Below are 26,378 nucleotides of genomic sequence, written 5' to 3'. Positions count from 1 at the left end.
ATCTTCTAATAACAATCGTTCATCATGTGGGAGCTGTTGTCCTGACAATCAAAAGATAAGCTCCTCCTACCCCTCAAGCAAAAGTGAGGCCTTAAATATTTTCATGAAGGAAATATGATGCTTCCTGAGTGGAGGCGTGCTGATGTACCTGCGTGCAAGCACAAGTGTAACAGGCAGCGTGAAGGAATCCAAACTCACAAAGAACTTCTGGTGTGCATTGTAAAGCCCAGACAATTTAGTTCCAGTATTTCTCTGTCACAATAAGAAGATGCTGCATCCCTTTGAAATACAGAATAACAAGTTTAGATGTTCAGAATGTGTGTCTGTGTGGATTACGTTTATATTACATAGTGGAGACCAAATGTCCCCCAAAATGTAATAAAAACCTGTTATTTTTCAGGTCCTTAAAAAGATCTGTGAATGCAATCAAAAAACTAAAGTGTTTGGTTACTTATGGTTAAGGTTAGGGCTGTATAGGGGTTAAGATTGTCATATTGGGATTAGAGTTTTTCCCATATAAATGAATGGAGAGTCCCCACAAAGATATAATTACAAACCTGTGTGTGTGTGTGTGTGTGTGTGTGTGTGTGTGTGTGTGTGTGTGTGTGTGTGTATGTGTGTATAAAATCAAGCACTTAGCCATGCTGGCAGGTTTACAAACATTTGTGAAAGAATGGGTCATTCTGAAAAGCTCATTGAATTCAAATCAGATACTGTCACTGGATGCCACCTTTGCAAAGTCAGTTTGTGATTTTTTTTTTTTGCCTTCTGGATATTACATGGTCAACTGTAAGTGGTACTGTGTTATTGCAAAGTGTAAGTGTTTAGGAACAACAGCCTTGAAGTGGCAGACCACGTAAAGCAACAGAGCTGCGTTGCCGAGTGCTGAGGGCATATAGTGTGTAAAAGTCACCATTGCCTGACTCAGCAGTGGCAGAGTTCTGAACTGCATCTGGCATTAACCCCAACACAGAAACTGTGTACTGGGAACTTCATGGAATGGGCCTCCCTGGCTAAGCAGCTGCATGCAAGCCTCTCATCACCAAGCACAATGCCAAGCGTCGAGTGGAGTGGTGTAAAGCATGTTGCTCCTGGATTCTGAAGCAGTGGAAACGTGTTCTGTGGAGTGAAAAACCATGCAATGTGTGGCAGACTGATGGATGAGTCTGGGTTTGGTGGACACCAGGGGAATGTTACCTGCCTGACTGCATTTGGTGGAGGATGGGTAATGGTATGGGGTTGTTTTTCAGGGGTTGGGCTGGGCCCTTTAGATACAGTGTTAAGGCTTCATACCCAGACAGTTTGGACAATTCTGTGCTTCCAGCATTCTGGGAACAGTTTTGGGAAAGCCCTTTTCTGTTTCAGCCTGACTCTGCCCCAGTACACAAAGTTTGGTGTGGAACAACCTGACCTCAACCCCATCAAACACCTTTGGGATGAACTAGAATGGAGATTGTGAGCCAGGCCCTAACGTCAAACATCAGTTACTGACCTCTTGAAGGCTGTTCTGGATGAATGGGCAAAAATTCCCACAGACACACCAAAATCTTGTGGAAAGCTTTCCCAGAAAAGTGGGAACTTTTATAGTTGCAAAGAGGAAACTCCATATTAATGCCTTTGGATTTAGAATGCGATGTCACAAGAGTTCCTGTAGGTGTAACGGCAAGATGCCCGAACAGAGGATGGGTGCCATGTGACTGATGTATTGTATTGTGGTATTAATCCCAGCAAAGAAATAAGAGGCTGCAATGATGTTGCCATAGCAGCCAGAAGACACACTGTCAGCCCAGGAGAATGAACATGGGACAGAGACAGAGCAAGAGCAAGATGAAGCCAACACTGCAGAGATGGGTGAATGTAACTTTTGCAAGTCAAGGCAATCAGAAATCAACCACCTGCTATTCACATAAAGGAGATGCAGCAACTGAAGAGTGAAATTAGTAGGAGGGAGATGAATCAACAGTTCCTTAGAGATGAACTGAGAGTAAAATTTTACACTGGTCTTCCATGTTTGCAGCTATCAATGAGCAAAGGCGGACAGTTCAGGTTCAGAAAGTAAAAATCCAAATCAGGATTTTGTTTCAACCAACATGTTGAGTATCTGTGACTGTGACTCTTTATGCTCAACTTGTTGGTTGAAGCAGAATCCTTTCCAAATGCTGCTTGTCTTGCTCATACGTCTGAGATTTATTCAACACTTAGCTCACCTCTTCAACATAAACAGAACGACAGCATCCACAACATTCACAGACATCACTAACACCTTGTATGCACAAGTACATGTAATGCTTTGGTGCACCAGCCAGAGAGAGTATTTGCAAGGATTCATGCCTCATCAGTTTGTAGAGGCCTTTTGTAATCTTCTTTTAGACTGTTTTTAAATATTCATTGACAGATCATCAAATCTCACAGCTAGAACACAGTCATACAAAAAATATTTAGTTAGCATTATACCACAGGGAGCAAATCTGTTTTATTTCCAAAGGGTGGGGTGGATGGGCAAGTGACAAACAGAGAACAGAGGCCTACTGCCTTGTGAGCTAGTTTTGACTGACCATTGATTTGACATTAAAGACAGTGTAGGGTTTATTTATGCAGAACAAAGGAGTCCTACATTTACCAAAGGCCACTGTCAGGCAGGTGAATGGGATGTTGAGCGAACTCGTCAGGTGGCACGCTTGAGAATACAAATAGAAAGAGTTATAGGGTGTATATGCAATGAGTACAGAATACTCAGCGAAACTATGATGCTGCTATGTACAGATGAGGATAATGCATTCCTTGACAAAACTGTGATCATTTGTTGTGCTACAACTAATGGCTCCCAGTGTGGTGATGCCATACGTTCATTAATATCATTCAATTCTCTGGCCTTTCAAACTTATTCAAATTAGTACCAGATGTCTTTAGTAAAAAATAATGATCTTGGACCCTGTGGTTGTTTTTTCTCCCATAATTCCTAAAACAGCGTAACCGAATTGAATCCATGCACATGTAGAGAAATGTGAATTACTCAGAGTGCCCCAACATGAATGCATGATCCTGCAAGGCCAGCCATGTATGTACAGTGTTCTTACTCAGAATTTCCACTTAATGACAAAATGACCCATGGCTTCAAGGGGGGGGGGGGAGTTATTAAGTATCTGAAAATGCATTACCTAGAAAAAATACATACACAAGACATGAGTGAGTCATTTAATGCGTTGCCATGTTCCACAGATGGGACACTGAAATAGCCCCAGACCTAACAATGCCTTAACATAACCTCAGTGAGGTAAAGGGAAAATTTATGTAAAATAACTCAGATCATACCCCTCCAAACAAAATATAAGCACCGATGTCCATGACGGTAACTGGAGGCAGAGTCCAGATTGGAGTCCATTCTGTGTTGTTCATATAATATAGTATATGTATTTATACTATACTATAGTTCATATAGTATAGTATATGTATATGTAAGCATATAGTATATGACTTATGCCAGCTGTACTGTATTTTTCCAGGTATGCCATGTGGGGAAATAGTCAGGTGACAGTGAAAATATGTTAAGGCTAGGAGCGTAGGAATTGGGGGGGGTGCCCTCCTCCTTCTGCAATATTCAATTTGGCTTCATTCATCCCTCCTAATAATAAGACCTTTGTAACTAAATTATTAAGTCCCTCCCCCAATACTAAACACTGTGCTACACTAGTGGTTAACTTTAACAGTATATTGGATTTTTTATGTGAATAATGCTGATCTGAAAACTGAGCAAGAGGAGACGAGAGGCATAATTAAACACGTGTGTTGTGACAGCATCTGTGTAATACTTTGTTTGGCTCTAATCTTCTTTTAGAAATCTGAGATGCTTAACATTTTTTGTTCTCTTTATTGGCACTGGAGCATGCATGTGCTTCTGCTTGGCTACATTTTGAGACTTATTTACTGCAAACTACAGGCTACAGTTCTGTCAGCAAAGTGGGACGACGGAGCCTGAGCATTGAGCACCCAGTGTAAGATTAATGGCTGCTGGTACATAATCGTCAGACAGAAAAAAATGTCAGAAAGGTGAGATGAGAATGAATTAAGATCCTGTAGCTAGAGGGGAGAGCACAGGTGAGAAGATACCTGTTACCTGGTATTTAAAACAAGACTTACACTGTAGTGTACTCCTATTGCTGCATGATGCAGCTGTTTCACTTACAAGCCCTAGTGTTTGATTTATGTAGTGTTGGAATTTCATTGGATATGTGCATTATTGTTGATTTCCTTTTCAAAATAGCTTTTCAGGTTATGAGGAACTCTGTCTGTTGTTTTAATCTCTTGTGCTTTTAACACCTCCAGGGCTTTTGGTTGAATAACTGCAGTAGCACAGTGGTTTTTAGGCGCGTGTGTGTGTGTGTGTGTGTGTGTCTGCGCGTGTGCGTAAGTGTGCGTGTGTGTGTGCGCATGGTCGTGTGTGTGCGCGTGTGTGTTTTTTATAAACATGAATATAAACATTAGACAGCATAACCACTCAGGGTTTTTCAAGTGCTTTGAGTAGTGAATTATGGTTATGATGCATAAACCTTGTAACTTGGCCAATCGGTATCTGCTTTATTGCTTATGAATTCTTTCAGATCACAAATCACTTTCTTCATCATAGTGTTTTGAAATTCTATTTTTATGTATTTTAAATTCTTGAATGTTAGTGTAGTTGTCATACAAGAGTGGACGTTGCTGAGGAATGTCTTGGTAAAATCATAGCTTTGTTAGAGGTCAGAAAAACTGCCTTTTTAAAGAATACTAGGAAGTTTGCACTGGGCTATTACGTGCATGCTGCTCAAGAAGTACAAATATATTTAAAAAAACTGCAATAAGCAGTCATATAAGATAAAATAGCTTCCAGAATAGGCTCCGGACCCCCCGCGACCCAGTAGGATAAGGAAAATGGATGGATGGATGGATAGATGGATGGATGGATAAGATAAGATAATGTAAGAAAAAATGCAGATGCAAATGATCAATTGTTCCCATGACCCCACACACATTTCATGAAAAATGTAATGTGGCAATTCAGAAGCTTATTTATTAGACAGCCATTTTATAATATTCAAATGTGCCCTGAAATTACTTGCTCGATACATTTTGTGATAAAAAAGATCAGTTGTATGTCTGAAAAGCAAAATAGCCCTATAAGGACTTGTCCCGGACATTTGCCTGATGTCAAAAATAGGTATTTCAAAGTATGTTTAGGTGGGGTGTTTTCAGGAATTCAGGATTTAGCAGGAGGTGGGGAGAAGCTGTCAGTTTTGCTTGGATCAGAGAGACACTCAAGCTCTCTCTAAATGCTTTTGGGAAATGAATAGAAGTTATTCAGTAGATTAATAGGTTATAAGATGACTGCATACAGCTTCTTAGAGGCCACATTTAAGGCATGTGTCCCGTGAAATTGCAAATGTTAATGAACTGTGTTCCTGATGCCAAGATCTGAGAGTGTTTTTTATTGTGAGGTCTCTGACATGTCTGCCTTAAGGCACAAGTACAATAGTCAAATCATAGCATTACTCTGCCTAAAGTTAAAATGAGTTACAATTAAGATGTAAGAAGCAAAATAGCAACTAGTTGTGAGATGGACAGTAGACACTAATTATACCTGTGTGAAATTTCCCTGTGGCAAAATACACCTTTGTATGATAAACATTTTCTGGGAAAATTCTGAGAAGAAAGTGGCCATACATAAACATTCATAAACAAGTTTATTCTTGCAGTCATCAGTAAAATGGCATAACAAGTCTGGACTGAATGCCAGAGCCTGGAGTGTTTAACATGCGTAAGATGCACAGTCTTGATTTTCACCGAAATCTCAGGTGCTTTCGGATGAGCTTCGTATTTTATGAGCAGCTGTTTCTGTACTTGTTCCTATATTGGTCCTTCATTGGTCCATTCATTGCTGAGATTCCAGCCAAAGAGTCAAGCAAAGCAAACAAAGGTCAGACCCAGTGAATATTTTATACTTCAACTACATGTAATGCATGTGCAAGGCTTTAGATCAATACACAATCAGATAATTAACCATTTAGATTAGAAATCGGTTTTATGCAGAAAATGTAATGGCCAGATAAAATGAACTGGGCAAGCGAAGTTCTAGGAAGTTTTTTTTTTTTATTTAATTGCAGTCATACATTATCGGAGATTACGGCACTTTCACTGAGACACAATGCTAGTTCCTTTAGAACAATACCCCTTATTTTCTATTGGCAAGAGAGGCCTCCGGTCTTTTTCTATATAGTGTTTAGTGAAATATACTACACCTGTTACATTCGGTGGCAGACGGGCAGGCAGGAAGCAGGGAAGGACGAGGCAGGCAGGCGAGGAGTCAGGATACGAGGGTTTATTGAAGAGCAGATGAGGGAACACGGCACACAACATCAATGACAGATCTGGGGAATACGGACTCAGACGTGGGCTAAATACACAGACCAATGGAAAATAGCTGGGCACAATCGGGGAAACACACGTGGATGATCGGGGGCGTGGCACACGAGGACTGCACACGCAGGTCATGACAATAGCAGAGTATGGTGTATAGAGTCCAGTATATAAATTTTTATTTGAGATACAATGTAACAGTATGAAATAACGGTAATGGAATGTGTCATCTAATAAAAAGACTTGAGTGCATGTTTGAGTTAAAATAAGAGAAATCATAGAAACTGATTAATTCTTTACAGCATTTTTCATGCAACATGGGAAAGGTTTGAATAGAAAGTCTAAAAGTAGATTTAATTTCAGTTGCAATTCTGAAACTTTTTACGGAGGCAGAGTGATTACAGGTTCTCTCTCATTTCCAGGCATCCAGGAGTTTGTTCCTATTCCGTTCCAGATTTCACAAAAAATTATTTATCAATTCACATGTACTTTTATTACATGTTTTCAAAGTACTTTTATGTACTTTTACGCCATTCTGAACTTCCATGTATGACCCGCTGCCTTACCTCTGGTTGCCTGGCGATTGGAAGAAGACTCGGCTTCGGCATTGGCTTATCATCTTCCTTGCTCTCCAGTTATTGCCCAAATCTTATGATTGGGACAATGTGACTTGGCCCATCTCTGGCACTTAACCATCTCTCTATTTGACTATCCCTGCCGGCCCCTGGAGGATGGGCTCCCCCTTTGAGTCTGGTCCCTCCCAAGGTTTCTTCCTTCTAGGGAGTTTTTCCTTGCCACTGTCGCCTATGGCTTACTCACTGGGGGCTTTGGGTGAGGATGCTGTAAAGCGCTTTGAGACAATGTAATGTTGTGATAATGCGCTATATAAAAATAAATTTGTTTGTTTGTTTGTTGTTTTATTTCCACAGACTTACTAATACTTATTTGAATACTTCTTTCATATTTTTCATTGGGTAGTTAGTTTTTCTTTTTTTGAAAGGAGTAGATTGTTTCAACTGAGGTGGTAAGAAACAGATAATATGTGTGCTGGAAGGGTGGCGTCTCACTTGGTGGGTTGCAAGACCTTTTTCAGTGGGTCATGGGGAGCGTGGTTTATAAATAAATAAAATATCACTAACCATTTCTGTCATCTCTGTCCCCTGGGCTGACAACTTACTTGATGCAGAGGAGAGAATACAAGATAATGTTTTTCGGTGATCTACTACAGGAACTCGTGGTCTTGGATTTCTCAAACCAGGGACGGAGCTGGTCAGAACACTCCCTGTGGTGTGTCCTTATAGATCGTGATGAGGATGGGGAATGGAAGTCTTGCACTCCACGGGAGCCTCAGGAAGTGGAGTAGCTGTTGTGCCCTCTTGATCTAGTGATGTGGAGGGTCCAGGAAAGGTCTTCTGCCAGGTGCAGTCCAAAGAATTTGGTGCTCCTGATTCTCCACCGCAGATTCCCCGATGAACAATGGGAAGTGGGCCTGCCTAAATCAAGTGTTCTGCGAGACAGATTGTTGCCCTTGCACCAGTCCATGAGCTGCTTCGCCTCTAATCAGTATTCTGACCCATGGTGCATTAGTTTGAATCACGGAAGTACTGACATGTTTGATCTATGTGTATAGAGTGTTTGGGGCAAAGAGAGATACTCTGGGTGTTACAGTGTGTAACCCAGTGACAGTCTGCATGCTTGGATCTGTTTGTGTGTATGTGCATGTGTGTATGAATATTTGAAAGAGGAACTAGGGTGTGCATGTTGCATAATTTTCAAGTATCATAATATGATTCTTTTTGCAATATTTATAAAGCAACAAGTGGGTTAAATATATATTCAAAATAAACTTTAGCCAAACAGAACTCATCTACCAACAGAGTCTGTTAAATAAGGTGTTGGTGTTGCCACAGTGCCGACAAATCACTTTTCTTCAATATTGTCTGTATGGAATCCAGAATATTTCTGTACAGCAGAAGGCAAATGTCTTTTCATGACGGGTTCTTATTCGTCATTCTCATCCTCACTCATTTTTTGTAAAATGTATCAGATATGCACCATACTGTTTATGAGTCTGAGAGCAAGGACAAAAAAAGAATTAGGATTGGCTTGGAGAGCACATGCAGAGCTCATCCAAAAGGATAGGCGATAAATTTGAAAAGGATCAATCGTTGAAACTGCAAAGCTTGCTAAATTGTCTTAGTGAAATATATTGATAATGTCTGTACTGTATATGAGCCCACCACCCTGGACGCCAAGAATTCAGAATGATGGAACAGTATTGCAAAACAGCGTTGCTTTTGAAAATGCCATATTCCAAGGCATAACGTATGACAATATGAAAAATTCGATACCACCCAAGCCTAACCTCAGCCCAGCTAACTACCACGGGCCTTGCTATGTGCCAGCTGCATGTGCCTAACATGCAACACTGATATTGATGAACACCGAAAAACAAATGTTTGTCATATTCTTCCAGAAAACAGGATCTTAACTAGCGAAAAGATTAAAAATCAGAAATCACTGGACTTCTACCAAACGGAATCTTATTCAATGTTATTGCTCTCTCACTAAGATGCTGTTCCGCAAAAAGCTGTTCGATGGTTTGATGTATTCTAATACCGTAGAGACAGTGTGACCTTTAATGTCCTTTGAAAGAAAAGTGCTTCCCTTGTGAACCTTAAAATAGCAACCAAGTTTGTTCAGTATGAAAGTTAATCAGAAGAACATTTAATATGCAATAATAATAAATAAGTTGCTCTCATTTTTCATCCAACGGAGGGCGTATATTGATTCCACACATTTAATTATTGGGTTTTGGTTTAATGTTTAAATAAGAGTTCCATGTTCTGAAATCTTTGTAATATTAAAAATAAATATTTTTCTTTTATTTAATGATTAGATTTTCTCCCTTTCCAGTCACGTGATGGGGTTAAAGCACAGGTCAAGTTTGGGAGTATAAAGGTAAAAGCAAAAGACAGAGGGTATTGTGATAAGGTGCTAAATATCTGTACATTACTAAAGATATATATGTGTACGGTTTATTCTAAATAGCATAAACATACTTAGGTAATTAATATTGGCATGCTTGAATTATCATGCAATGAGATTTTGATGAAAATTTTGATTTCTCTGTGTTGTGTTTGTATGCTTGTTTTGAGGTTCTGTAGTGATTCCTTTATTTTAAAGGAAGATTATATCAATGGTGATTTGTAAAACAAGAATTTGAGCACTTTTAATCCCATAGGCTTGTGTTTGTACTTATCAGATCTGCTTAGGAACTGAGCAGCTGATAAGGTGATACTGGAAAAGGCTCAACTTGTTTTTTTCCTCTTGTAGCTACCGAAATAGCAGTCAATCCAAACTATTTTTGTACTGCATGTCTGGTGCTCTTATGTGATCTAGATTTTCAAAGGTGCTCCATTGCCCTGAAACTGATTTTTGGTTTGTTTTTCATCAAAGCAAAAATAAACTGACAGCATCTCTTCACTTAGGACGTTCACAGTGAATCTCGGGGAATGCTGCAAATTGTGTTTGATGCAGCTACACACACGGCGATACGACCTTTCTGCATCTACAGCCAGCAGTGATATCAGTGATTGTTGAAGTGCCGCCTTGTGTTCAGTAACATCAGCCAGCTAATGCTCCCGGCAAGAGCCCATGAGCATGGAGGATGCTTTTTATGTCACAGATACCAAATTGCGGATAGCAGATACTGGACATAACAGGCTGGGGAGGTTCAAAGTCTGGGTTACTCTGTTCACCGTAGCTTCTAGCTCCCTGCCCCCGGGCCTTCAAACATACGGTAAACAAGGGGAGAGTACATCTTGTGACTGAATTTGTGAAGGGCATCAATAAGGCATTCATCTGTCTTCATTCCTCTGTGCTTGCCACTCAATCCTTTAGAATGGTGACTGGAAAAAAAAAAAAAAACTTTGCCTTTTGGGGCAGGGCCTCTGACCCTGTTAAGACATGTGCATACGCGTCACCTTTGTGTGTGACATTAAGTCTAAACAACCTGCAGATCTTGATTTTCCGGCATTTTAGTCCTTTTTAGAGGAAATAACATAATTATGTGAAGAAAAGGAAAAAACACAGCTACACAAAAGGACTTGGAGACATGTGGGCTAAGAATGTCTGCTGAATAAGATAATAATAGCATGACAGCAGCAAGAATGTTAATTAAAATAAAGACATGGTGCTTAATGGTAACTATAGGTGAAGTTTCAAGATTCTCAACTCATCATGGCCAGAATATTCTCAGAACATAACTGGAACTGTAAAACAGACATATTTGTAATGAAATTCAAAATGAATTTTTCCAAGAAATTCAGCAAATTGAATTATTTATAGCAGAGGGTTTCAACTTTTCTTCAACCTCGGCCCCCCAAAAGAAACAGACCAGAGCTGGACCCCCCCCCCCCCCCCATAATGTATGATCACATAAGTATCTAAGACCTACTGACCTGACTTTATTGTTTTTTTTTCTCTTTTATTGCACCAGCATTTCGTCAATTTGCAAAACCTTTCAATGTACCTCCTGCTGCTGCTCCAGGTTGAACATTCCTAAGTTAAAGGACGATGGAATTGCAAAATGTTCCTGCTAATTATATGCAGATTGAAAACTTCCTGCAATGGGTCTAATTAGAATAAATTTAAATTTTAGAAACTCATCAAAAGGTCTGACCATTTTGAAAAGAAATCTAAAGCAATGCAAATCTATAGCAATGAAACAGAAAACGGAAAATAAAAGTAATAGAAAATAAAACAGAAAAAAAATAATTGTAATAAAATAGAAAATAATATAAAATAAAAATAGGTAAAACAGTAATGATATAAAGATTGCCAGACAGATATTCAGTGTTTTTCAATATAATTTCTTCAGAGATGCTTCTACACAGACATTTTTGTTTTTGACACAATGTTTACAGCTGAACGTAGGTGTTTCTGCTTTGTCAAATACAGTGTTTGCATTTACGCAACTAGTGGTGAGAAAAGGCATGATTTATGCACCTATTTGTCAAACATGCTTAGATAGATATTGCCTAGATAAGCTGTTATAGCTTAGAGAACAAGTTTTAAAATTTATATGTATATCTTGCCTCAATTAAACAATGGCAGTCTGCTTCCTCATGGTGTTCATCACCATCCACTACTGCTAAATCATTTAGTGTTTGACTTCATTCTGCACCACCTCCGTGGCCTGGGAGTTGTCTTATATTTGGCAGGGGGGCGTTGCTTTTTTTATGCCCCTTCTACTTCTCTCACTGTAGCGGAGCTTTGCCTGTTCAAAAGAGGAGCGGCAGTCAATTCCTACAAGGAACTTGCCAGAAACCTGACTGCTTTAGCTCAAATTGAAAAGGACACCCATCTCCACAGGCCCAGATTCATTATACCCTGGGCTGCTGTTTTAGGATTAAAGACGTCTGCGATGATTACAGAAATACAGCAAGTCCACATGGGTTTAGATTCAGGAGAATGTGGCTGTGTTCCTGCTGCCTTCTCAGTGTGAGAACATACAATAATTTCGTATTTTGATTTAAGAAAACAGTCTGTTTAATGGCCATCCAGGACAATTGTGTGGGTGCTGTTCAACTGTGTTGTATTTTATGTTGTCTGTTAGCAGCCCACTGCACTAAAGTGTGGAAGTACTAGCATGTCATCAAAAACCATGAACCAGGGCTTGCCTTGTGAGCGCACACGCGCACGACAACCCACACACACATTCCAAGCATGAACATGATTGGTCAATCCCCACAGACATTGATCGGGGATTCCCTGTTGATCCTCTGTCATCCGTCTTCATCCCTGTTCCAGCTTCACCGCTATTCTCTGGGCGCCTGCCCTCCATCCGTCTCTGTCTGCTCTTCTGGGCCTCTTCAACTACTCAGACGTGATGGTGGAACAATTAAGATGTCTGCATGCAGGCGTGCATGAAAATGAAGTTAATTCTGGCCAATAGGGAAGTGATCTGTACTTGATGAGGTTGTACTTTAACACGGAACAGCGCTACAGCTTCCGACTGTGTTTGTGGAATTTGGATGTTTTTCTTCATTTTTGTTGTTGTAGGTTTCCTCCAGGCGCCTCAGTTTCATTCCATAGACCAGAAACATTTTGTTGAGGTGAACTGATGACTGAATTACGGTTGGGGTATGAAAATTAGTATGTGTGCATGACTCGTGTTGACCTGAAATCCTATTCAGGGTGTGTCCTCTCTTACACCCTGTGCTTCCTACAAAGGGTTCAGGTTACTTTACCCCTAACTGAGGAAGGAGTTTTTGATAATGGATATGGATTTAACAGTTACCCCCAACTCCAATTTTAATACAGTTAGGTGCATAAGTATTTGGACATTTTTGCAATTTTTATAATCTTTTCTCTGTATACTGTACCATTAGAATGGATTTGAAATTAAGCAATCAAGATGTGATGGAAGTATAGACATTCAGCTTTAATTTAAGGGGTTTAACAAAGGTATTGCATTGAGCTTTGAGAAATCAGACTAATAAACAAGCAGCAGTGAATGCGGCAGCAGTGAAGGCCTGGCTAAGCATCTCGAGGGAGGAAAGTCAGGCTTTGGTGATGTCCGTGGGTTCCAGACTTCAGGCAGTCATTGGCTTCATCCAGGTGTTAAAACTATATATTTATATATAAATATATATAAATTATATTATATGACTTTGTCCAGTTACTTTGTGAAAAATAGCTGTAATTTCTGACAGCTTACTTTAATACCTTTGTTGAACCCCCTAAATTAAAGCAGAAAATCTATACTTCCCTCACATCTTGATTGCTTAATTTCAAATCCATTGGAGTGATATACAGCGAGAAAATGACAAAAATTGCATAAGTGTCCAAATACTTACGGATCTAACTGTAGCAATAAAACTGATTATTCTATCATATTTAAAGCTAGTAATTAAAACTATAAGAATCAAGAACTGTTAAGAACTATAAGATCCATAACTGTTGGAACTGGCCGGTAACCACAATAAAGATGTTCCCAGTGTTTTCTCCCTGCAGCTTAAATATTTTAACCTAGTATTTCATAAAGTCTCACAAATAAACAGAGAACGGGAAATAAATTATACTTTATTAGATACTTTATTTAGATACTTTTTAGATACTTTATTTAGATTTCACCTTTGGCTTGCTCACTGGGGGCTTTGGGTGCGGATGCTGTAAAGCGCTTTGAGATGATGTTTTGTTGTTGTTGTAGATTAATTGTACAACATAAAATATAACTCCTCTTATATAAACTGTTTTTTTCTACATATTCTTATCAAGATAACTAAGGTTAGCAGAGTATTCTCTTCCCATCCGTGGTTGGAGTCATTTATAAATGCCCTTATTCGACATTACAGGTAGCACGTTGCACGGCTGTAGTACTTTGACTGTGAGGGATTCTGACGGCTGCTGCCTGATCTGAATAAACCATCTTGTTGCAGTCAGATCACTGTCCAGATCGACCTTTGTCATGGTGGCACAGGACAAAAAAGTTTAACTCTGAAGGTCTTGTGTTTGACTTTTTGGCTTGTGGAATTAATGCATTGAGGAGGTGATATAAAGGTCAGTTTTCTTGTGTGCTTGTGCATTTCCACTGTTGACGTGATGCTTTGAAATGTTTCTTTCGACTTGCCGAATGGGGAGGTGCCTTACATTTCGGCGTGTCTAATGAGGCAAATTGCTGAGCCGGGACCACATGAAAGGATGTGATGTGTTGACAGCATAGACAGAGCAGATTAGTAGTTCTCAGAAGGGGCATCACCTGCCGATGTTTGCCATTAGTCTCTTTATATCTGTTTTTGTGGATTTCACTTGGATCAGAAACGGGGTTGTTGCATAGACAAGTGTTTCTACTCTTCCACCAGGCTGTGGAATGCTGGGGTTTTGGGGGAGGGGTCAGTTCATTAAGAAAAATAAATTATACGTTATATGTGGGAAAAAATATTAGAATACACCTCTTAATCATTGAATTTAGGAGTTTCATTCAGACCTATTGCCACAGGTATATAAAATCAAGCACCTAGCCATGCAGTCAGGATTACAAACATTTGTGAAATAATGGGTTGTTCTGAAAAGATCAGTGAATTCAAGCGTGGTACTGTCATAGGATGTCTGTCATAGGATTGTTTAAACAAAAACTAAAAGAATGACATTCTAAATGGTCTCGGATTATTGCTGCTGGGTTTGTGCTTGATAGAAGCATTTGTAGTGTGTTGGGCCTCAGACTCCCGAGGGTTAAGTGGTCACTCCGGTTGTTAATTTACAGTTTTTGGCTCAACACTATTACCTAAATATACTATATCTGCAATATTACTTTATATTTTCATTAGTTGAAATTGTTGCTGCACAGTGTTATGGTATTTTGGTTCACTCTGAACTGAAATAAGTTTGGTGTATTTGAAAATCTCACATTTTTGCAACGCTACTTGATAAACAATTCCTCTGGATGACAGCTAGGATGTGGCAGCCTGCTTTTAGCATAAGGCCAAAGAGTCAGGGTGTGTCTGCTGGTTTTTGACCTTATTACTCCTGGATAGAGTTGGAATGGTTCAGGAAAATGAAGATGTGCAAGAACCGCTCATCAGTCTAGCCTTGGCCTCTGTCAGCCAGGGTGTTGGATTTCACTGCTTCTGCAGAAGCCCACATCACACGTGACACATCCATGCTACGTGGTCTGGCTGGGACAGACCGATGGGCGTGGGGCCGTCCATGTGGTTAGCTGAGAATTTTTTAACCTCACATATAGCACAAAACTTAGTAGTAGTAGTAGTAGTAGTAGTAGTAGTAGTAGTAGTAATATATGTAGATTTACATTAGTAAAAAATAATCCTCCATGTTATCTCTATGGAATGCAGTTTCCTTTTGCAGTATAAAAACATGTAGTTTAGTTGATTTATGAATTATCATTAAATTGCCCTGTTTGCGAGTGTCCCCAAATGTCTCCACCATGTGAAAATAGCCTGTAATTTTGGCTTTGTGGGGACATTTTTTTCAGTCCCCATACAGATAAACTCAATTTAATAAAAAACTGTGACTGCATTGAAAAAACTAAAAATGCAAAGTATTTTGCTTGGTTACTTATGGTTGTGGTTAGAGCTGGGTAGGGGTTAAGGTTGTCGTAGTTAGCGTTAGCATTTTTCCCATAGAAATGAATGAGCGGTCCCCATAAATAAATGTTTACCCGACATGCGTGTGTGTGTGTGTGTGTGTGTGTGTGTGTGTGTATGTGTGTGTGTACTCTATAATTAACCTACTCTGCCTTTTATTTGCCTTTTAGTTTCTATATAATTAAATTATAATTCTACCTGTGAACCGCTCTGCGTTCCCGTCCCTCACATCTCATACATGCCAACTTCTTTGCCTCGAATACTGATAGAATCCAAACATGAATAGCTACAAACCTGATTAGCATGAGTGATATAGCAGTAGTAGTGGTGGTGGTGGGAATCGAGGAAGTAGTAGTACTGCTTCTGAATTGTTGGAAGTATGGAGCTATGTTGGTTGCATACTACTAATAGGCTATTCATAGTTGCTGGTTAAGCGAGAATGTTTTAGGGTGTGATTTTCTTCCATGTCCTAAGGATGTATTTGTCAGACAAACTGCATGTCAGTTACGTGTGCGAATGCACAACACATATGGTCTGATTTTTCTTGGGGAATCCATTCGCTTTACAACAGTAAAATATCATATTAAAAGCCTCAAAGGAACATGATTAGATTCGTTGAGACAAAGAGTCTTCAGGGGCATCTATTACTCACTGTGTGAGGTGTTTGCACTGACAGCTGTGCGTCTGCTGCTTTTGCAGGTTCTGTGAGTGGGATGGTGCCGTCGCGTGTCACGTTTTCCAAAGAGCTCGTCAGCTCCGTCGGCAGCCGCCCCATGGGGTCCCCTTGGATTCTAGGTGTAGCTGTCATTCTCACCGTGTGCCTCAGTGTGTGCAGCCTGGAAATCCCACTCGAGAGTAAGCTGAGCTAAACACTAACCCAACTTTCTGGAACTGACTCATTTTAACTGAAATCTAACTCAGAATCAGTAATGTGTATCTGTTTTCGTAAGGCCTGACCTTATTTCATTGATTACATACTGCTTGTTAATGTTCTTTTGACTCATTAATAATTTTGCCGTTAAGTTGTAAAACATGCATATTTTTATTTTTTTGTAGTCTCTGCCAAACCAATAAAGCAGTTATTTGCTTCATTTCATTATAGATGACAAAATACTGAAAAATACACTTTGAAACATAGTGCATGTGATTTTTTTTAAAATATTTTATCGGGTACTAAGTTCTTCAGTAGCTTAGGGAACAAGGCTGGACTAAAACCATGGAGAGGGTGCCAGTCCACTGCAGGACACATGCACACAAACATTCACAGACACAGCTGTGGGAGAAAAGTAGAGCACCTGTATGAAATTTGGGGAGAAAATGCAGACTTCACACCTAGGGAGTGGGGAACCAAAATCTGTGGCCCCCTGCGCCTCCCAAAAATGATTATTTTCTTCCGTAACTTCGGTCAAGATGTTACCCATCAGGATACGTCATTTTGAGGCTATGTCTCATCACACTAGTAAGGTGCTGGGGGGCATCACAGATGGTAGTCTTCAGAGAAAGGGTCACCAGGCCTGAAACAGATGCTACTAGAGACAAAATGTACAAAAAGCTAACCGTCGATTCGCTTAACTTTAATCACAAAGTTGAAAAGAATTGGCTGCAGCACATAGGAAATGCCTTATCTTTCATCACTGCATAATGTAAAATTTACATGTACATATAATTGTATTTAATTACGATATAATTCTGTTTCTAAAGCAGTATGGAGAAATGAGGAGCTGTTTTCATTTTTGTTTTTTCGCACTGCAGTTGAACAGCCGCCCACCATCACAAAGCAGTCGCCAAGCTTCCTCATCGCCTTTCCACTTGAGGACAACTTCACCCTGCAGTGTGAGGCCAGAGGAAACCCAGCACCAGAGTGAGTGCGGCGAGGAGCATCTCCTCAGCGGGCAGCTCTCTTTTTGACCGACCCTGAGCCTGGCTCTTGCTTAAAACATTAAATCTTAAATCTTATTATTGATATATCCACGTCCATTGCCCTGTAGGAATGTGCCATTAGTCTGGTTTGTGTCACGTTCAGGAATATAGTCGATGATCTCACTCCCTCTACCAGATACCACTGGACAAAAAATGGACAGAGGTTCAACCCACACCAGGATCACCGGCTGATGAAAGAGGAGAATTCTGGGACCTTCGTCATCCCCAATGGCAAAAACATCACTCATTACGGAGGGAGATATCGCTGCCTTGCCTCAAACAAGCTTGGGATGGCAGTAACCGAGGAGACAGACTTCATAGTGCCCAGTGAGGAATGAACTGTTCAGTCTTTCGTTTCAAATCTTCCATACAAGTCGCAGGGTGCATTCCCTCTTTCACACATCACATCACATTAGATTTCTCATAAGATATGATTTCATTTTGCTCACCACTTATAGGTCGTACAAGGAAGCCAGTGGCAGCTTATCTCCAGACAGCTTTTAATAAAAACTGGGATCATCTGTAATAATACAGTTTTCTATATATACAGTACACTACAACTAAATAGATTAACTGAAGTAAATGATAAGATCTTATCATAAACTATTTTACAGTAACATGTAGTAATAATGACACCATAGGTATATTGATTTTTGATAGCTTTTTTGGTTTTGGCTGATTTTCTATTAAATTTGAGCCAGATTGGCTGTTTTGAATCAATTCAGACAAATCACAGACACTAGGACCGGATTTGTGTGCCACATCGGGTCTCTGTTACACCCCTGCCCTTATTAATGCAAACAAACAAAAATCCTTGTTCTTCATTTACATGGATAGATGTTCCAAAATTCCCCAAAGAAACCATCAAACCCATTGTGGTGGATGAGGGCCAGCCCATTGTCTTGGAATGCAACCCTCCTACAGGAATACCCCCCAGAGATATCTACTGGATGACTGTAGGTGAGTGAGACCCTAACATTCAGAATTACTTCAGTTATTGTAGAAATGACTACGGGAGCAGTACATACTGTAGAGTGTTAGCAAGTTTGTGTTCGATTTCAGTTGATGGTATTTTAGCGTGAACAGTGTTACTATGTTGAATCTATGTAATTTCCTGGAATGATATCTTCAAAGGTATATGACTTGGTGATATGACAAACATTAAAAACAAAACAAGTTATCAACAGTCTTGATCAGTTAGAGTTAAGAATTTGACCCCCCCCCCAGTCCAAGAATGCAAGCAAGGTCATATCAGCTATGTAGTCACATACAGCTTCACCAAATGTATCTTTGAAAGACACATCAATGGAGGCACTTACGTGAAAATAATGAGCTGATATAGTTTACTGTAAAAAAACAAAGTACGACTCAGTGGTTTACTGGACAGAACTGGAAGACACACTGCGGCCCTGTGCTAAAGGACCTTCTCCGTTTTTAACAACGACGCGGTGCCTGCTCACTTTGCCATGTACATCTGAACTGTGAACTGAAAGTTCCCTCCATGTGCTGCCGTCAGATCTGAAGCACATTGAACAGGACGAGCGGGTGTCCGTCGGCCTGGATGGGAACCTTTACTTCTCCAACGCCGTGGAGAAGGACAGTCGCCGAGATTATTGCTGCTTTGCTTTCTTCCCCAACATACGCACTATAGTCCAGAAGACTGCCATGACTGTGGTGGTCGTAAGTGGTACGGAATGCACGCGACTGGCACTTCCCTTCACTGTGTCATTCTCATTATGCTAGTGTGACATTTCATTCTTTTCAATGCATTTTACCAGTGTTATTGGTAATTTTTGATCTCCGTAATTTATATTATGTTTATTATATTGATTTATTCTTCTTTGTTATATACGTTCTCTTTCTTTCCCAGCAAAGTCTACAAATGACTCAGACAAGACAGCAGCTGTCAGTAAGTGAATTGTCCCTGTTACTCTTTCTAAACTTCAATTACATCATTAATCTATGCAATGTGCATTCAAGTTAAGAACTGGTAGTTACAAGTACTGTGATTACACCCCTTAAACTAAAAACTGAATTAACTGAAACAACAAAAATGTTGGCCAGAAAGGTGTTTTTATTAGATTCCCTTCATTTAATAGTTTTAAAATACATTTTCTGGATAAATCCATTGGTTAGTGGTTTATCCAAAACCATTTTTATCAAAGAACCTTTTATCCACCTTAAAGGTAGCGCAACCCTACCGAGGAAACCCAGGCTGATGTCTCCCCCTAGTGCTCAGACAGTGGTACGGCTGGCTGATGGGGACGATCTGCACCTAGAGTGCATAGCAGAGGGGCTGTGAGTATCTTACTCATATAATCACCGGGCAGGATACTATGTGAGAAGTATGAGGAGAAACTAAGGTAAAAATAGCATTATCAGTAGAATATATGCTTTCTTATTTGGATCACACAAAGTCCAACTCCCGTGATTCACTGGGCAAAACTGGAAGACACACTGCCACCCTACGCTCAGCTGCTGAACTATGGAAAGCGCCTCACGATATCCGGAGTGAGCGCAGAAGACGATGGGACATATATGTGTGTGGCGGGGAACTCCGCAGGAAACACCACCCATGTGTTTCACGTGATAGTGGAAGGTGAGGAACTAGTTACCAACAGTTTGCATATATTTATAAAGACACGTTTTTACAGCAGCAATCAACATTAGACAACAAGTGACATTTTGTAATTGGGTAAGTTACTGCTTACCCAAATTCACAGTTATACATTAATTGAAGCAACGTATTTTTACCGAAAGTTAAAACTCTCACATCACAAAATAAAAGGTTGCAGCTCCTCCCCTTAGACTGTAGAGGAGGTGGGTCCAAGCAACTAGAGGAGGCGGGACCAACCAATCAGATGTCTTGGTCCCACCTTCTTTAGTTGCTTGGACCCAGCATGGTTATCTCTCTAAACCAATCAGTGTTCTTTCTGCCTTCAGAACAACTTTTTGTAAGCAAAACTTCCCCAAGCTGGGAATACGGGTCATTCTTCTACTACTAGGATAGAGTATAATGTTTATTGATTTTGTTTGTCTTGTCTCAAGAGCCACCCCGCTGGGTGCAGAAACCCGAAAATGTGTTAGGTACGCCTGGGTCCGATGTGCGGCTTTCATGCTCCGCCACTGGCAAGCCCCCACCAACCATCACCTGGATGATGAACGGACACATCCTCGAAGGTACCGAGAGAGGCGCTCGCTCCTTTAAGGCATCTGCTTCTCCTGAAAAGTCTCCCAGAACCCCTGTCTGTAAGCTGGTGCGAAGCTAAACGGCTGAATCCATTCTTTCAGATCTACCAGCGTCCCACAGGCAGATTTTGAATGGCGAGTTGCTCTTGCACCACGTCAAACCACAGGATAGTGCCGTCTATCAGTGTCAAGCTTCCAACAGGCACGGGACCATCCTAGCCAACGCAAACGTCATGGTCCTGAGTGAGTAACCGCATTATGGAAATTACATCATTCTGTTACTTAGCACATGCATTTATTCAGATCATTTTACACACTTTACAGCTCTATATTTATAATTATTAGCTGAATCTGAAACTTTTTTTCATATTTTAAAAGTCTCTTTCCATAACAAGTAAACATCTCATACAACTGTTTCGTGATTCATTTTTAATGGATGGTGAGCACAGTATTGATACATTGGCATTCTTTAGAAATAAAAACACAAAGCAACAGAATTGGCTGGTACAAATGTACATTTCACCCTCTCTCAACTGCTTATCCAGTACAAGGTTGTTATGGTGCTTATAGCCTATCGCAGGAACCCCACGGCATATTCTAAATCCCTATCCTGCCTTCTCAGATAGCACTACACTTATCTTCTGTAATTGTGCCTCAGTCATGATCTCAGCCTGCACTGAAATGAATGAAGTGAATCAGTTTCTTTCAGTGTGTCTTTCACAAACCTGGGGCCATTGTGTGCACTTCTGCGCTGCCAGCTGTTTTCATCCTTGATTCATTCTGTGGTAAGGGTAGTGGGGAGAAACAAGCTGACATGTAATTGATAAAGGATGGCAAACAGCTGCTAGTTTGTAGAATGAGTGCTGAGTGTCGGTGCAGTACAGTTGGTGCAACTGGTCGGTGCAGTACAGCCAATGCAGCAGGTCAGTGCTGACAGTTGGTGCAGTGCAGTCGGAGTAGCCGGTCAGTGGAGTGCAGTTGGTGCAACCATTCTTTGCAGTGTAGTGAGCGCAACTAGTCGGTACAGTCAGCTGCGGATTGCTGCCCAGGTGCAACAATCCTGCATGATTCTAGCGTGATAGTACCAACACAGAGATGCTCCTTAAAGTATTTTTTTATTTTTAGCAAATGATATACGATTCAGTAATTGGATTAATGTCTACCCTTAAACTTCATTGCCCCCCTCCTACAAATGCCTGGCACTCTCCTTGTTTGGGGGGGTTGGGGGTGGCATTGGAGGTTTCCTAAGATGGCACCCTAGGTGGCCACCCATGTCACCCAGTGGGTCAAATGGTAAGATGATTGCGGGGTTAGAGTTAGTCAAGCCCACGATGCTTGGATTAACTCAGCTTTCTCACTGCAGACCTCGCCCCCATGATCCTGACAGAAGACAAGCAAGAGTATGCAGCTATGATGGGAGCAACAGTGTTCCTGCACTGCAAGACCTTCAGCTCACCACCTTCTGCAATCTCCTGGTGGGTAACCCAGCCTTCCCTTCAGTCAAGGATGACCCGAAGGCCCAGGCTCCTCCCCTTTCTGACATCACTTGGTGGGCTTCTCTACCAGTTCTGTGAACCATGTCAACATTCCAGATGCACAGATAAATTGCCGGCTTACTTAGGACTGTAGAGTTTATTTACCGAGCATCTGTACAAGACTAACATGCAGAAAAAACATAAAACAAAAATCCAAACAACAATATTAAAATACACAAGTTAAAATTAGGCTATGTTCACACTGCCATGCTGAAGTGACTCAAATCGGATTTTTTGCCTTAATGTGACACAGATCTGATCTTTTCAGGGCTGTGTGGACACGCAAATATGATCTTTTCAAATCAGATTTGTGTCACTTTCATATGTGGTACTAAATCGGATACATATCCGATTCGCAGCCATGTGACCTGAATTGAACGCTCAAATCGGAATTCATGTGGCTTTTTGCTTATATGCATGTGCTGACATCATCAGCCTGCACCGGCAGGCTCGTACCAACACATCTCTTGGTACTGCAGTTCCAGAAATAACTGCAATAACAGAAAAAGCTAACCGACTGACTTTTTTTCTCCTTTTCAACCTGCTCATGTACACTGTTTGTCGCCCTCCAGAGCAAAGTGCAATACATGCGTGAGCTGCTAACACCTCCATTGTCGTCATGAGTCATCCCACGGATATTACACTTTTTGTTGTTGGTGACGCAGTTGACCCGTGTAAAAATGTATCAATGTGCGCATGCGTGACGTTTCAGAGGACTGATGCGTTCACATTACAGTCAGATACAGGTCACTTGTAGTCATGAATGTGAACCGTCAAGATAGACAAATCCGATCTGAGCAAAAAATCGGAATTGAACGATGTGGCTGGCAGTGTGAACGTAGCCTTTGACACACAATACATATCAAAACTTGATTTCATAAAACCACAAGCTGCCCTTTAAAACCTTCAACAGAGTCTGCAAAACACAGTGGTGGGGGAAGATCATTCCACAGCCTTGGGGCAACAACCTATATCAGGATGTCTAGTAATTTTCAAATAGCTTTTTTTTTGCTTATCATGTAGTGCATAAGCCCTGGGTGACTATGTAACAATTACTACATCCAAAGACGTTGGAAGCTAAGGTTCACTAGAATGCCTGCTCTGACCAACAGGACTAAAGACAAAGAAAGGATTAATTCTGTGGAGGGAGAGCGATTCTCCATTCAGAAAGATGGATCGTTGTACATCCATTCTGTTCAGAAGACAGACTCTGGGATGTTCAGCTGCTTTGCCTCAAACTCTGAGGGGAGAGCCTCAATTTCTGCTACACTGCACATAAAAGGTACAAATTCATGTATAAACTGGATATGAGGACATGGTGCTTTAAATGTTTTCCCTGCGACGCAAACATCAGAAATATTTTCTGTCTGAATTACGATGAAAGTAGGTTCAGAAGTTCACATTTCTGCCGAGGCGGTTTTGCTGTCTTTTCAGTGAAGTATTTCCTCTGCTTATTTCCCTTCTGTAAGATCCAACCAAAATTATGGAACCACCACAGGATTTGCAAGTTCTTAAGGGGGCGACGGCAAACTTCACCTGCCAGGCAGAGTATGACAAGTCTCTCAGGCGTGACTTTGCGATACACTGGGAAAAAGGAGGAACATCCCTCAGTATTACTGAGAATCCTAGGTAAGGTGGCCTAGAAACATGCGTAATTAACATGGGGTCGGCATTTCAGTAGCATACCTTACATAATGGAGGACGGTAATTCAATTATACAGGAATGCTGATAAACTTACAATAATTGTGGAGTAGTTCGAGCTGTATAAGTGGGTGTCAGATATGTATTTATGAGTTACTTCACAATGAATGATTTTATGATTCTGGGCAGATACATTGTGGAGGGCGGAGTCCTTCGGATTGTCAATGTGAGTCACAGTGACCAAGGCTTTTATGCATGCGTGGCCCGGACTGGCTTGGACCAGGACCGGGCAATGGCCCACCTCACAGTACTGGGTGAGTTATTTGCTCACTCTGCACTAGGGTTGCCAGCAGTCCCTTATAATACGGGAATGTCCTGCATTGGGAAATAAACTGCTGCGTCCTGTGTTATACGGGATGATGCTGTATTATAAGGGGCAGGTGGCAACCCTGCTCAGCAATACTGAGGTCATGAGGCACCTGACTGCTCTGTGCTTGACCCAGTTTCAGTAAACAAACTGCTGGGTTGTAGCTGTATTTTTGCTTGGAAAATAGCACAATACAGCTGAGCTTATATACAAAGCAAGATGAACTATACACAGATTTTTCAGTTAATAGTGTGTTTGGTCAATCGGTTCATAAATGTAAATAAATTTGTTACAGCCGCAGTGAAACATAGAATTTATTCATTTACTAAAATACATTGTTTATGTTAAAAAATGTTGTGTATGTATGAACATTTGACAAAATCCACATGCTGTTCCCAGACTGAGGCAATTAAAATGGTAATGTACACTTGGATTAAATCAGGCTTCCTTAGTTCCAGTGTTAGAAGGCCAATCCACAACATCCCAGCAACTAATTGGCATGTAGGTATGTTTGAGCAAGGAAATCTGCAAATTGTGTTGCAGACTGGCCCTCCAGGACAGCGATTGGGGTACCTTGGTTTAGACAGTCAAAGCTGTCATTATCCATAATGCAGGGGAGTCTGTGTCCAAACCTGAAAGGTCATGGGTTCAAATCCCATGTCTGACCAAGTTATAATATTACCGTTGGGTCCATAATCCCAAACACTCCAGGAACACTGGCTGACCCTGCTGTCTGACCTCAAGCTTTTTGTCACTTATATTCCACTTTAGAAAAAAGGAATCTGCTAAATAAAGAATCATAGCCCTTGAAACAAGCCATTATTTGTATCATTATATTTTTAAATAGCATACCATTGTGTGTTGACGTGGCAGTGGTGTTCTGATTGTGAGTTTTAAGTTACCATCATTTTTTCTCAGATGTCCCCAGTAAGCCATTAGTCCTCGTCCTTGCAGAACACCAGAATCGAAGTGTAAAATTGTATTGGGTTCCTGGGGATGACCGCAACACCACCATAACTGGTAAGAGACATGTCTCCTTTTTCTGGACATGCATCGCTGTGACCAAAGCTCTGTGTCTCTGTATGTTGATCGCTGTATGGGGCAGCCAAAAGCCTGTTGTGTACAAGACTTTGGACCTTGCATTTTTTTCTGGGCAGATTTTATCATTGAGTATGAGGAAAGCCAGTGGGAACCAGGCAGGTGGAAAGAGCTGAGCAGAGTGGCGGGGAACCACACCTCAGCCAGGCTGCAGCTACATGGATACCTGGACTACCGCTTCCGAGTGTCTGCAGTCAGCGCTGTCGGGAGGGGTGCGCCCAGCGAGCCCACTGAAAGATACGTGACCCCCCCGTCAGGTGTGGCTCCCGTCTCCGTCCACTCATCTCACGCCTTCTCCTTTGTCACTCCATTTATCCCTCCTTCATTATCACTCCATCACCGCAGTAACATTATGCGGTTTCAAAATCAATTTAGTCTGACTCAAAGTATCTGTGCCTCTCAATAATTTAACACAGTGGTTTCTTGTTTTATGCAACTTTAAAGTAGGGCTGCAGGATTTCGGGAAAATATCTAATCACGATTTTTCTGACAGACATTGCGATTGCGATTTGATTTGCGATTTAATTTTTTAATGTCAAGCTGATTACCCCTAATAACACTAGAACCGCCATTTCCCAGCCAATGAACAAGCAAGAACTACTTCGGTGTATGCAGCCCTTTTGTTTTCGCTAATGTGTTATTAGTGTCAGGGACGGATTACGGACCGGGCCAGCGGGGCCACTGCCCAGGGGCCCTTGGGGTGCAGGGGGCCCGTGGGGCCCCTAGCCCAAAACAATTTGCAACTCTTATCAACAATGTATTTTCGTTTGTCTATTTTAGAGGGCCTACATTCTTTGATCCTCTGCCTACAAGGGCCCTCGACCCTATAGGGAGGGCGTTTGGCTGCCAAGGGCCCTTGAATTGTGGTGGTTGTGGTGGTGGTGCTGGTGGTGGGGGGGGCCCTCGCAAACGTTTTGCCCAGGGGCCCACACAACCCATAATCCGTCCCTGATTAGTGTTAGTAACAGCAGCTAACTACACTTAAAAAGCCGTAATGTTCATAACAGAGTGGCTGTTCTGTCCTGAAACCGCAAAGCTGGAAATTTTTAAACGTAGTATATATTTTATAAAATGCTGAATAAATAGAAGTCGTTTATTGGTGATTTCATGTTGGTCGAAGTTTCTGC

General features: G+C 41.1%; 1 protein-coding gene across 3 annotated transcripts in view; it reads left to right on the top strand.

Moving 5' to 3' along the window:
* The window catches only part of LOC125744405 (neural cell adhesion molecule L1-like protein), a 55,442-nt gene that overhangs the window by 17,258 nt on the left and 11,806 nt on the right, over positions 1-26,378 (top strand). For all 3 annotated transcript variants that reach the window (XM_049016170.1, XM_049016172.1, XM_049016171.1), the window contains 16 exons: positions 16,200-16,355; positions 17,253-17,361; positions 17,557-17,747; positions 18,258-18,380; positions 18,937-19,107; positions 19,291-19,329; positions 19,607-19,718; positions 19,838-20,019; positions 20,469-20,600; positions 20,712-20,852; positions 21,973-22,084; positions 23,257-23,426; positions 23,614-23,773; positions 23,976-24,100; positions 25,072-25,173; positions 25,311-25,508. In XM_049016170.1, the coding sequence (XP_048872127.1) occupies positions 16,214-16,355; positions 17,253-17,361; positions 17,557-17,747; positions 18,258-18,380; positions 18,937-19,107; positions 19,291-19,329; positions 19,607-19,718; positions 19,838-20,019; positions 20,469-20,600; positions 20,712-20,852; positions 21,973-22,084; positions 23,257-23,426; positions 23,614-23,773; positions 23,976-24,100; positions 25,072-25,173; positions 25,311-25,508 (2,209 nt within the window). In that variant the 5' untranslated portion in view covers positions 16,200-16,213. The remainder of the gene's footprint in view (positions 1-16,199; positions 16,356-17,252; positions 17,362-17,556; positions 17,748-18,257; positions 18,381-18,936; positions 19,108-19,290; positions 19,330-19,606; positions 19,719-19,837; positions 20,020-20,468; positions 20,601-20,711; positions 20,853-21,972; positions 22,085-23,256; positions 23,427-23,613; positions 23,774-23,975; positions 24,101-25,071; positions 25,174-25,310; positions 25,509-26,378) is intronic.

Source organism: Brienomyrus brachyistius, chromosome 6 (assembly GCF_023856365.1).
Source record: "Brienomyrus brachyistius isolate T26 chromosome 6, BBRACH_0.4, whole genome shotgun sequence".
In the NCBI taxonomy this organism is placed as follows: domain Eukaryota; kingdom Metazoa; phylum Chordata; class Actinopteri; order Osteoglossiformes; family Mormyridae; genus Brienomyrus; species Brienomyrus brachyistius.
This window is presented reverse-complemented; position numbering and strand designations above follow the sequence as displayed.